This window comes from Podarcis bocagei (genome assembly GCF_964188305.1).
Source record: "Podarcis bocagei genome assembly, chromosome: 9".
In the NCBI taxonomy this organism is placed as follows: domain Eukaryota; kingdom Metazoa; phylum Chordata; class Lepidosauria; order Squamata; family Lacertidae; genus Podarcis; species Podarcis bocagei.
Window position 1 is genome coordinate 22,812,855 of NC_138134.1, and position 13,085 is coordinate 22,825,939.

The 13,085-nt window shown below is 41.7% G+C and overlaps 1 protein-coding gene across 1 annotated transcript in view; it reads right to left on the reverse strand.

The window, feature by feature from the left end:
• Positions 1-2,234: 2,234 nt before the first annotated feature.
• Positions 2,235-13,085, reverse strand: part of TUSC3 (tumor suppressor candidate 3) — a 127,654-nt gene continuing 116,803 nt past the window's right edge. Inside the window, exon 10 of the mRNA XM_081209048.1 lies at positions 2,235-2,712. Within this exon, the coding sequence (XP_081065174.1) occupies positions 2,697-2,712 (16 nt within the window). The 3' untranslated portion in view covers positions 2,235-2,696. The remainder of the gene's footprint in view (positions 2,713-13,085) is intronic.

The following is a 13,085-nucleotide window of genomic DNA, read 5'->3' on the forward strand; positions in this document are numbered from 1 at the left end:
GCTATGCTTCTCACTATGCTGATTTAAAAAATACAGATACATTGAGCAAATCAGTTAAATAAGTGTAATGCATTTGAAATGTACTTCATGATCATTATCACTGTTTTTTCTTTATATTATTTATGGTGTATGTGACACAACCTCTTTCTAAATTCACATTATTTGATTGGGGGGACCCACCTTTTTTTAGCACTTTTTGCTTTGTTAGGTCTTTGCTTTGTTAAAGGGAAAAAAATGAATAAAATCCTGGTTCTTAAAAAGCTATCTTCTTTGGTTTGACCTTCATTTTTTGCAGTTGTCCCCTTGCTGAAATTGGCATAGCACAAACAGTAGCTTCTAGGCCAAAGAGTGCACAGCTCTCATTGCAGATGGAAGCAAAGACTGCACAATCCACCCCTACATTCTTTATGAACACTAGCGGCTTCTGTCAACAAAAACCAGTGGCCTTTCCAGCTGGTGGCTTCCCTTATTCTTCCATAGTAGCCTTTTCAATTGACTCTTTGGGGGCTTTGTACTGCAGGCTACAGATAACTCAGAACCCTGAATATAAAAGACTGCCGGGATACAAAACAACACTGGATGCAAGAAGTCTCTAAGGAGCGAGCGTCATTATACACATTCTCCTTCATATCAAATTCTGGAAGGCATTCCTGAAATGAGGTACCCATTGATATCCAAGGTGTGCACAAAACATTTGGAGCCTCTTTCACAGCAACGTTGGTCCATTTATTTCCACCAGACTGCCCTTTCAAGGGTCAAAACCCACTTCCTCTCTCTTCAACATCTCTGTTATGGAAGATGGACTTGGAAAATTGTTTTCTTACCTCAAAGTGGGTTGTTGCTGTCATCCAGAGGTCAGGATTCACATGGAACCCGGTCTAGCATTCTCCCTGTTTGTTAAGGGAGGGGAACTTGTGGTCCAACAGATGCTACTTGCTTTCTGGGCCCTTCCAACCTGGTAGGCAGAATCAGACACTGTCCCATTCTACCCCAACACTAATTTTGAGCACCTAGGACAGGCCACGCCATGTGTTTCAGTGTAGACTACGTCTCAGGCATCATATGGGTTTTGAAGCGAAAAGTGGGGATGCCATTTCTAAGATGGCGGTTGCCCTTTGTGGTTTTATTTTATTGTGGTTATATTTTATATCTGCACCCCAATCAATTAGGGGAACCTTTATTGTTGTTCAAAAGTTTTAAAACCTGATAAATTTAATCAATTAAACCATCTATCCACCTTGATTGAATAATCTAACCTGTTGTTCAGTTAAACACTGCAGCCCTTCACTTTAGCAACAAGCTCCTTGGATAGTCTTCATAAAGTCATACATTTTAGCTTGCCCCAACCCCCTTCATCTTCAGTATGAGGCCGTGGTGAAATAGACAGCACTTCACTTAAGATACTGCCGATCTTGCACAGTGAGATGATCCAAGCAACTTCATGGACTTCTATCCTACCAGATACCACTTTGTACTTTTTCACTGTCACCACTCAGAGTTATATGTAACTCCATGTATACAGTCTTGGCTTTACCAAATTTCCTAGTAAAGCATGGTAAAGAACAAATAATCTCATTTCAGCTTTTTGGTAGGTGGTTCTAAGCAAGACACTCAATACAGAAAGTATCCATAGAGACAGAAAAAGTGGAAATAACCATCAAGGTCACTACAGATAGATGGATATGGATAGATTTGGTGGGGGAGAAGACAACTCACAACTGTCTTCTGATCTTCTCATGTGCCACATTTTGACCATGCAGGATGTGATGTCACCACAGACTCAGAAACAACCCTCCCATCATAATTAAAGTTGACAGAGGAGCTGGCTTCATTATGAAGAATACAGGAGGCCATGGCAGCATTTCCTTGCCACATTAAGACCTGTATCCTCAGCGCTGACTGGGGAATATATGAAGGAATTGTGTAACCCAAAGGAGTTTCCTGCAGATGTACAGGAGCAAATTTGCACTGACACACCCCAGGATCCATGAGCAAGGAGTTGCTGGTATGGCTCTTCCGTCTCCTGAAGAAACAGCAACCAGTAATGCTCCAGAATGTTTGGCTATCTGATGATCTTCTATTTTTATGATTCTTAATGCTCAGAAATGAAACTTTTCCTCTTTTTGCAATTTCCCCAAAATGCAGCCCTCTTGGGTCTTGAAGAATACCAGCTGAAATCAGTATCGTTTTGACATGGAATGCATGCTAACAAATCACTCTGCAGTCTTCAGCACTTATTCAGCTTTCATTTTCTTTATTATGCAAACCTGGGTTGGTACTAATAAATCTTGCATTGCTTTCTGCCACAAGAGTACAGTTTCATACTCTAAAATGGGTTGACTTTTTTTTCATCAGAAGTCAATACAGCTGCAATTCAACAACATCAAAAAGACTTTTCCAACTAAAGTTAACTTTATTTAAATTGGGGACCACCAAGCATATCCCACTCATTTCTGTTTATCACATCTTCCACTTAGATATTCAATGTTTGCTATGCATTATAAATCAGATGAAGCATTTTGGTAATAAGGTACAAAAACAAAATTGTCTTCTGCACACAAATGCTGCAATTTTATCACAGGAAGCAGATGAACCAAGCAAAGACTCTTGAAGAAATGTAATGTTGGTAAGCAGATACTATCAGAAACTGCTTATCTTCGTAGCAAACGTTAGCCTTACGTGAATCCCACTTGAATTCATTTAATTAAGAAGCTGTAAAGAACAAAAAAATATGATTAAATTCAAGGGGGGAGGGGAGTGCACATGTAGCTTGGCTTCTTGCTCTTGGAAATGAGATTTATCACCCTTTTTTGGGGTGTGTATGCTTGTGTATTATACATAATGGCACACAAATCCAAAAAAGAGCCTTGATGAGACCACAGTCATATCTGGTCTAGCATTCTCTTCACAGAGTAGTCAACCAGATTCCTATGGAAGCTCGCAAACAAGATACAATTGCAACAGTACCCTCTCATGTTCCTGTTCCTTAGCACCTCAATTCCCAGATCCCAACACTAGAGGTAATACATAATAGTTGACTGGTAGCTTATCCTCCATGAATATGTCTAAACCCCCTTTAAAGCAGCTATCACTGAGGGAGCAAATTCCATAGGGTTGCATCTTATGGTAGCTTTTGCTAGCAAAAACATTTATTATATAGGGTGAGGCACCAGATTTTCACCACTCCCCTGTATCCATTGTAGCCTTATGTGCCCTATCCCACCCTTCCAGGAGGTCCTCCAATCCTTCAGAGCTCTTGGGAGGCACAGGGTGGCTGCATGAGGTTGGGAATTAGTGAAAATCAGGTGCACTTCCACTGGCAGAAAGTCACAACTGGATACAACCCATTGTTTAACCATGCTTTGTGTGAAGTGCTTCCTTTTGTCTATTCTGAATCTCCCACCATTCGTATCCATCCAATCACAGATTGATTCCTTTATTGAGGGTAAAATATTGTTAGGCCTTGACAGTGTTGCACCCAGATCCACTCTGAGAGCATCTATAAATGTTATCTACATTTGTGCATATTTCCTTCCACATAGACTTGACTGTAGATCTTAAAACTGTCTCTCTCTCCCTCTCCGCCTTCAAAAAGTAAAGTGCAGCAGTTCCATTTAAGCTCCTTCTCTGTCCTTGAAAATCCCCTGCTGAGACATGCATATGGGGAAAAAGAGGTCCCTGGAGAGCAGTGTAATATTAATGCCAGGAAAGGCCAGACAAGTTTCATAATTTCACCCTGAAGAGATCAGAAAGTGGCTCTGGAAAGCTGGCTATTCATCCCCAGTGAGATACACTTACAAGACCATGCCATGCAATTTGCATATCTGTAAACTTGTAAAAAGAAATGGCAGCCCCAAGGCATGTGGGAGGGATGAATAAAAGATAAAAATTTCCAAGCAATTTCTTTCCCTTTATACGATCATGTGATTGTGCATAGGGAAAATTAGCTGCAGGCTCTGTTTAACTGAAGTTAACAGGTGGGCATTGTGCAGCACTTTAAACAGACTTCAGTAAAACAGAACCTCCAGCTAATCTATCAAATGCTTTAACTAAATGGAATGCTGATGTGATCGGGCAGTTAAATTTAATGGCTGTGTTTTCCATTAACCAAAAAAGGAGTGATTTAATGAGCACAAGTACTAATGGGCATGGACTGCTACCTCCAAGGTGTGTGTGTGTGTGTGTGTGTGTGTGTGTGTGTGTGTGTGTGTGTGTAAATAAATGGCAGTAATGGATACCTGCAGGAAGAGCAAATGACACATGCATAACAATTGTAGCATTGGGAATTCAAAAATGGAAGTCAGAAAAACTAATCCACCGGCTCCATTCCACAACCAAAGAAGATTTCCCACCTTCGCCTCAAATCCAGAGTGAAATAGAGGGAGAGACATTAAGAAGCATCAGTGAAGCAGTGGTGCTGCAGTCCGATTTCCAAGTTAACTGCTTATAAATAGCACGCTTGCCAAAATGTCAGGATTGGCTGCAGCTTCCAGGGTGGCAAATCTAGATTGGCTGGCATGCAATGTATGCAAAGGGTCTAGCTCTTAATCCTAGTGTGATCCAATGCGTACACATGGGTTTCGCATCTCAAGAGCGTGTGCCATTTGCTTTGGGTTTGTTGTGTGACGTGATATTTTCCGAGTAATCATTTAATAGTTCATGCTTGAGCTATGGTGTCATTATATAAACATTACAAATCTGAAGTGAGTTTCTGGGTATGAATTTTTCACATTTCTAATGCAGCACAAGATATTTGCTCCTCTTTTCTATTCATCTGTGGTTGACCTGGCACTTTCCTCCACCTTTGGGCCCAGTACTCAGCTGCATGCAGGGAGATGAAAGTTGGTTTTTATGGCTTTAACAATGAGTCTCCCACACCTTTCCATTGAGAAGAATCTGGCCACAACCGTCGACTTTGGTCCAGCAATGATTACATATTTCTACTGATTATTTATGGGCAGTCTAGTTATTCCTCTGCCTTCCTAAGCAGCCTAACCTCCTTGCGCATGCACCTGGATAAACTGGTATCAAGTTCACACATCACAATCTCTGATCAGTCCAGTAGCAATAATCATGTCATTCTCCTCCCCTCCCCCAAATATAATTCTGTGTCTATAAACAGCAAAGGTCTGTCAACGTATACCGCAATCTGTTTGTGGTATTCTCAAATATTCTAACAAGAGTGATGCAGTCAAAGGATACATGCAACGAACAAATCTTAAATATTTGATTAGTCAGTTTCAAAGTACTGTGCCCCATTTTTGGCACCCTAAAACTGAGAATGCAATTTCAGAAAAGCTGGGTTCCCCCCCCCCAGGGAAATTACCAGTAAGTCCAACATCCGTTTTAGCTTGCACAAATTGATTATATGGACTGAAGATCTGATTACATATGGCAGTGGAAAATCCACATTCTTACTCAGAAAGCGGAGAGGAGGGGTCCAATTTAAAGAGCAAAGGTGTTTATTAAACTCTTTGTTTTCTGTTGCTGACTTCTTCATGTGATTTGATGCCTTCCTCTACCACCACAATGGTGAAGAACTTCCTTCTTTTTTATAAGGAAACGAATATTTTGAGTATTCTATTACTGTCATGAACCGAGGACGATGCAGTGTGTGGTGGACAATTCTGATGAAGATAAGCTTCTGGCTTCTTCCTTGTAGGAAGAACTGCTAGTAGTTTATTCAGGGCCCTCCTAGCTGAAGTACTGCAGTACTGCTATCTCCCCAACCATAAATGCAAAACAGCCTTTGGCCTCCCAGGCAGTTCCTCCAGGGAGGCGACACCAACCACAGCTTACAGCTGACTCTAGTTCCCTCAAGGGACCATATTCTTGGTCTGAGCAACAAGAGTGACTGATTTTGCTAACTTCAGCCAAGAAACCCTCCCACCCCAGGGTCACCGTTTTATTCCTTCAGCTATTCAAAGTTTTAAAGCCACAGGTGTTGGTTTTTTTTTGGGGGGGGGTCAGTTTACATATGGATTACTGCTTTCAATCCTCAACTGGGAAGGGTTCAATCTATCTTTTTAAAGGAAGGTTTTGTACATATGATTCTGTGTGGGGAATGCAACTTTATATCACGAAGTGGGCATATGAATGTAAAGCTTGAATAAATGCCCTGAAATAATGTCTGCACTTGCATTTCCCCTCTGCCCTTCTAGTTATAGCACTTATTGGCCTCAGCCAGGGAATGCTGGTCATGAAAAAGGAGATAGTTATGCTGGGCTTCTCCACTAAGGTTTTGGGTATTATAACATAAAGGAGATTTAACTTTCTGTTATCCAGAGGCTAACAGGCCTATATTTATACCATCTGAGAACTGCAGTCATGCTGTCCACTATTCTTAAATAATATTCCAAATTATAGAATTTCCAGAGCTCCACAGTTGCAGACATTAGCTATTTACAAAACTAGGAGAGCACAATGTCTTGCTTTCTTTTTTTTCTTTTTACTTACTACTTAAGTAAGATTCAGGGATGTCTTTGTTACTGTGGAATTTGAGAAACAGACTATGTGAACCACATCCTTTTATACTGTAATTGGTACAAGGAGTCCAGAGAGAACCTGATTCTTTATTAAGTATTCTACCCAGAAGACCACTGAAATTCTAGGATCTTACTGTTTAAGTGATTCTGCTTATGTTACTGAACAGGTAGCTCCCCCCCCCCCGCCTTAATCTCAATACAAATTAGCAAGCAGATGGTAAAATACATTTCCTGTTGACACTTCTGGAGCTAACTTAGTAGGAGACTGCTTTTAGCCAGCAGGGCTCCCTTAGAACTGTCCAAGGTACTGTACTTGTCTGCTCTCAGCTTTGAAATGACACTATCTAATTCTCCTGTAGCCTCAAGCTCTCAGGCAGGTACAAAATCTTGTGTAAGCAACCATATTTAGTATGACTGAAGCTCTTCAAATATAGAGATTCCTGAGAATATTTGAGGGTTGGATTTGCGTCTCAGAATTCTCACTGCATCCTTATTTTTAGTAAAGGAAAATGTTGCTCACAGAGCCTACTGCTGGTTGCAGAGTCCCATTAGGAAATATTGTTCCGAATATGCAGATGTCAGGGGAGAGCTGGGGCACATGCTCTCAGGGGATGGTTGGTCCTGCTCCCTTCTCAATGTGTGACAAAAATTGGGGACAATGAACCTGTGGTCCTACAAATGTTGTTGGACTGTCAACTCCCATCAGCTCCAGCCAGTATGACCAATGGTCAGGGAAGATGGGAATTCAAATCCAAACAACTCCCAGAAGGCCATAGGTTGATCTATCCTTGATCTAAATGCATGGAAGCAGTGTCTGATAGGTAGAGGAAGTAAACTGTATTTTCACAATTGCCCAATCAGGATTGCCTCAGTTCTGTATTTTGCCCAACTCTGATAGAGCTTTAGATGTGAGGCAGTGTTAACAACTGAGGACATTTGTGGGAACACAAAATATGTCTGGGAAAAGAGGCAGCATAACAGAGGGACAACACCCAAGAAACAGAGACCAAAACAAATGAATAAGGTCTGAGTGAAATGATGAACAAGATGCTCAGTGCCTTTCAAGACTTGCTCTTGCTCAGAGTGGCCTTAAATTTTGAAAATTACTGTTCAAAACTATGACTATATAATTCAGATTACAGAAGCCCCAATGAGCATTTAAACTTCTCTCTCTATTTTTTGATAGGGTGAAAAAATTTTATTGAAGAGAACACATGGGGCATATCTATATAATGTATTATAATACATTTTACTTACATGTTATCTTTATTTTGGTATTCGTTTTGCATCACTGAGTTTGAGAAGTTATCTTACATAACACTTAAAAAGGAAAAAAGTAAGAAAGCCAGCCTCATTTGCAGACTCAACTTTCTCACACCGCCATTTCTAGCCCATTTTTCTTTAGATGATCAAAAGCAAGAGAAACCATCATAGACATAGTAAAGGATCCTCCTGCAATTTTTATGTATACGGCCATGTATAAAAAGCAGGGGCTGGGGATGATAGACAACCTCCCCCACAATCTTTCACTCTTGATTTATTTTTATTTGATTTCATGTTCAAAGCATATCACTTCATGGAGATATGCGGCCTAAGACAAGTGGCTTTTTGTTCCCTTTATTGATGCAGGACCAACCATCACCTGCTTCAGGAAAGATTAATATGGCCGTATGGTGTTATGCAACACATAATGTGTTTAAATATCTGTGGTCTTAGGGTGGACTTTGTTTTGGGGTCTACATCTTTCAGAATGCAGCCTTCAATTTCTCTTTACAATCAATTATTTTAAACACATGCAAATAGAAAGATTCAGTTTTCCTTAGTATGTTTCCATCAGAATGAGAGCTAGGCATCATCTGGTGCATGTCTTTTATGGAGTTCTTGTCACCTCATTTCCACAGTTAGACATTGCAATTTAGGACTGATCCCATCCTGGCTAATAATATAGAAGGTCAACTCTTGTTGGAGCTGAGTAACTAACAGCACATTGTGACACTCTGAGCCCACATTTAGAACCATTTCACCACTCATCTGTAGCTGATGCATGTTAATGCTATTCTTACTAGTTGGCAGGATGAGGCAGATGAGCAAACCACCAGTGGCTGAGCTTTCTCTTGACCGCAGGCAACATGGTCATCATATGGGGCTTCATCTGTCAAGCATGCTTCGCTGTGCATTTTTTAAGCCTTAAAAGGTTAACTGCTGTGGGTCTCACACAGCTTGAAGTCCATTTCCCCATTCATGTGCATCAAGTCTAAAACCCCCCAAAGCATGTAGAGAAGCATCCTTGTAACCCACTTTATCTTAGTACCAAGGCCAACCTGGCAGCCTCAAGCCACGTGAGATGATAAAGTGCCACCTCTTCATGCCAGTGGTGCCCTAAGCTCCCCAAAGGGGCAATCCTTAGGTGGGGATGAACCTTAACAGGGTATCTACTATTAGTAGAACAATGTGGCAGCAGATCTATTTTTTTAATTGAATTTATATACCGCCCTACGCCCAGAGTTCTCAGGGCAGTTCGCAGAACAAGTTCCAACCACTTCACACTGGAAGGGATTCCTTGGTGATTGCCCTCACCTGTAAACTTCTCATTCCTTGGGTTATCAGGCCACCTTCTCTCTTCCTTTGAAAGATGAAGGAATACAATTTGGGTACAGAAGAAGTATGTGGGAAATAATAATTTTAAAAATCCTGTCTAGTAGTCCAGTTTTGTAGTCAGGCTTGGAATAGGAGGAATTAGTTGACATATCTGTGTCCCTACAGATGCTGTTGGACTCCAACTCCAATAATTCCTAAGCAATGGACATGCTGGCTGGGACTGATAATAAATAATAATAATATTTTATATATATATACCCCGCCCTTTCCGGTTCAGGGCTCAGGGCGGCTAACAACAAATTTAAAACACTTAATTGATGCTACAAAAAAAAAAGAAAAAAGAAAAAAAGGAAAAATACGGTATAAAATGTAAATAACAATAAAATCAAAAATCAAAAATCAATTTAGGGGGGAAATCTATCCAATAAACATTAGATGATCACCAGGGCTAGCTGGCTAAATTAGTCCCACTTGGGCCAGTGAGGAGACCAAGGGAGAACCAGCTGTGGGGTCCGAGAGCAGGCAATCTTCACAAAAAGAGGAGAGGGAGGGAAGGAAGGAAGGGGAACTGAGGGGAACTGGAGTGCAACAATAGCTGGAGGGCCACAGGTTCCCCATCCTAAATGATATGGAAGCCTAGTGATGTGGTTGGTGAACAAAGGTTAGCCTACTGCAAGCCAACAGCTAGTGGAGTAAGAAAATATGGAATAAAGGAATAATAACAGTAAATAATAGATGCAACTTAAGTTATGCTTGAGTAGCTAATGACATCAAAAGGAGATGGTTAAAACCCCCAAGATACTTTTTAACACAGGGTGTTTCAGTTCTGTCTGTTGTGTTTGGTGCACAAGACATTTATTTTTCATTAAAAGTAATGCAAGTTACATGCATGCCCGGAGGAGATTTAACCTAAAGGAAGCAGGCAGAGGGGCAAGACTGTAGCACAGCCACTCATGATTACTGCAGGAGACAAAATTGATTTCATGAAGAGCCTAATGAATCCAGCAATGCTTTGCTCAGGGACTATAATACCCCCAGAGAGTTGGGTAAAAAGTCCCCACGCAGAAGGGTGTGATATTAGATGACTTTGACACAGAACTGAAGCAGGTAACTAGGCCAGAAAAGTTATAAAATATTGACTCAGGAGCTAGTAAATTTAGCTGTAAAGGCTGTTGTGTTGCTAGCCACCAGAGATTCTCCAGACAGCACACCTGAAGACTAACTGTTGAATGTGCCATTCAAATTACTTGTAAAAATAAAAGTATATGAATTAAGTTCAAAATGAGCCTCAAAATATTAGTGGGGATTTCTCTCCCCCTTCCTCTCAATGGACCCAACTGATTAGGAAAGAAGGGAAGGTAAGAAAACAGATAAAGAACAATTCTGAGGCTGCTTCTTTGTTTTAAGTTCGGTGCCTGCCACAGTAAGAAGTCTAAAAAATGCAACAAATTTTCAGGGGCACAGGTCAAAAGTCAGTTGTGAACTGAGAAAAGGAATGATCAAAGATGTGAGTTTAGGATATCTCCTGTGAGCCAGAAAGTTGTGCAAACTAGAAGTTTTTTAACCTCATTTCTCCATTAGAAGATCAGCAATGGCAGAAAGACTTGCTTTAAAAGGAGGGCCATAGCTTAGTGTTCCTGGATCCAATTCAAAGTGCTGTTTTTGACCTTTAAAACCTCATATGCTTCAGGAGCCCTGTACTGAAAACTTTTTCAACTTGGTGGGTTGGATCCTGAACACACAGCCCACCTCTAGGGGGCTGCTTGCCAATCACCTAATATCCCCATGATGTCAGAGGGCCCACTTTTTCTTTGTAGTGTGGTGTGTGTACCAGCTGCGGTGTGAAGGAAGATTCCAGCAAATCAAATTAGTGCTTAGAGTCAGCACCAGTCAGAAGGAGTGTCTCCACCTCCATCGTTCTGCCCGGACACTGAGGTCCAGCACCGAGGGCCTTCTGGCGGTTCCCTCGCTGCAAGAAGCCAAGTTACAGGGAACCAGGCAGAGGGCCTTCTCGGTAGTGACACCCACCTTGTGGAACGCCCTCCCACCAGATGTCAAAGAGAAAAATAACTGCCAAACTTTTAGAAGACATCTGAAGGCAGCCCTGTTTAGGGAAGCTTTTAAAGTTTAATAGGTTATTGTATTTTAGTGTTTTGTTGGAAGCCGCCCAAAGTGGCTGGGGAAACCCAGCCAGATGGGCGGGGTATAAATAATACATTATTTATCATCATCATCATCATCATCATCATCATCATCATCATCATCATCATCTCTGGATCCCAAAGGATGGAACTCACTGCCGATCAGCACAAACTCCAACCCTGCTTTCAACATGGATCATGCCACTTGGGAGATCTGACTGGGATCTTCTGAGTGGAACCAGTAGCAATGCTAGCATTTGGCACTAAATATAAAAGGTACTGAATACAAACCCTGCTTGCCAAGGAATGGCTGAGAGTACATTGCAAAGCTCCTGATGGTACCTTTGCAGTCACATCTTTACCTGCCTCACTCCTTACATGGGCCAAATTAAGACCCCTACAGGAGCTTCTCCACTGCTCACCGCTTTCCCATATGAATCTGCTTGGATCCTGAGAGTATGATCTGACACCCTGCTCTTTGTACCACTTTTTACAGAGAATTGAATGCTTCTCCCAAGTAGGCTCACCTGGTGCCAACTTTGTCACTCTTTCAGCATTTTTGTTTTCCCAGGCATTTGGGTAGCACTAATGACTTCTCTTCTCATGAGAAGAGAAGACTCCCTGGAAAAGACCCTGATGTTGGGAAAGATGGAGGGCACAAGGAGAAGGGGACGACAGAGGACGAGATGGTTGGACAGTGTTCTCGAAGCTACCAGCATGAGTTTGACCAAACTGTGGGAGGCAGTGGAAGACAGGAGTGCCTGGCATGCTCTGGTGCAGGGGGTCACAAAGAGTCGGACACGACTAAATGACTAAACAACAATGACAACAACAACAACAATGACTGTCTGTTTGCCTCTCTTTGGTGGTCATCTTGGCTGGGGAGGCTATGATGGGAATAAACCCTTTTGTGCGATTATTATATTCTGAATATGTTTTTAACGTGGTTTCAGCTTCTGGTTTGGCTGTAAAAAGTGTCTGAATGCACGGTTCAACCACTCTCACACTCTTACATGCCATAGTCAAGTGGTCCACTGTATCAGAACCATTTCTCAGAGTCCTCTCCAAAGAACATATCAAGATGTTGCAGAAATTATGTTTCCACCCTGCCGAGTTTTTCCAATACTTTTAGTACAGAACTCTGACACACATGAAGAGCTCTTCTGAAAACGCAGATAAGTAATATTTCATGCTGCTTATTGATTGTTTTTTTTAATAAAAAGAGATACAAGCTGAAAATATTCATTCAAGGAAGAGCTAGTAAGAGACAGGAAGGAGATATAAATATTTTGCATTGTCTTTTATGTAGTTCCCTCATCTTTCTAGATCCAAGACTTGAAATGCATTTGTACCATATCACCAGGGAACAGAAGCTCATGGATTCCATAGTTTTAAGGAAACAGAGGTGGTTAATGTTTGATTAAGAGAGTGATGACAGGAGCTGTGTTTGATGCCCTGTTTTTTCCCATACTTGTTTTTCCACTCATGGTGTGTGGTCCTCTTCTTTCTCCTGGAACCTTTTGTAGCATCCCTTTTCAAATACTATTCAAATACTCAGTGGCGTAGCGTGGGGGGTGCAGGGGGGGGCCGGCCGCACCGGGCGCAACATCTGGGGGGGGGCGCTGGCACTCACAGCTCTCTGCCCCTACTAAAATCCACGGGTTAGGGGGCGCAAATTACTTGCCTTGCCCCGGGTGCTGACAACCCATGCTACGCCACTGCAAATACTTAAGCAGATTGAAAACGTAAGTGTTTTTCTGCCACCACCTCTGACTGCCTAGTAGTACGAGGGCTTGAAACCTTCTCTGGCCCCCAGCTGTGAGTTAGGCTTTGTTAGGGATGGACAGATCAGTCTATTTCC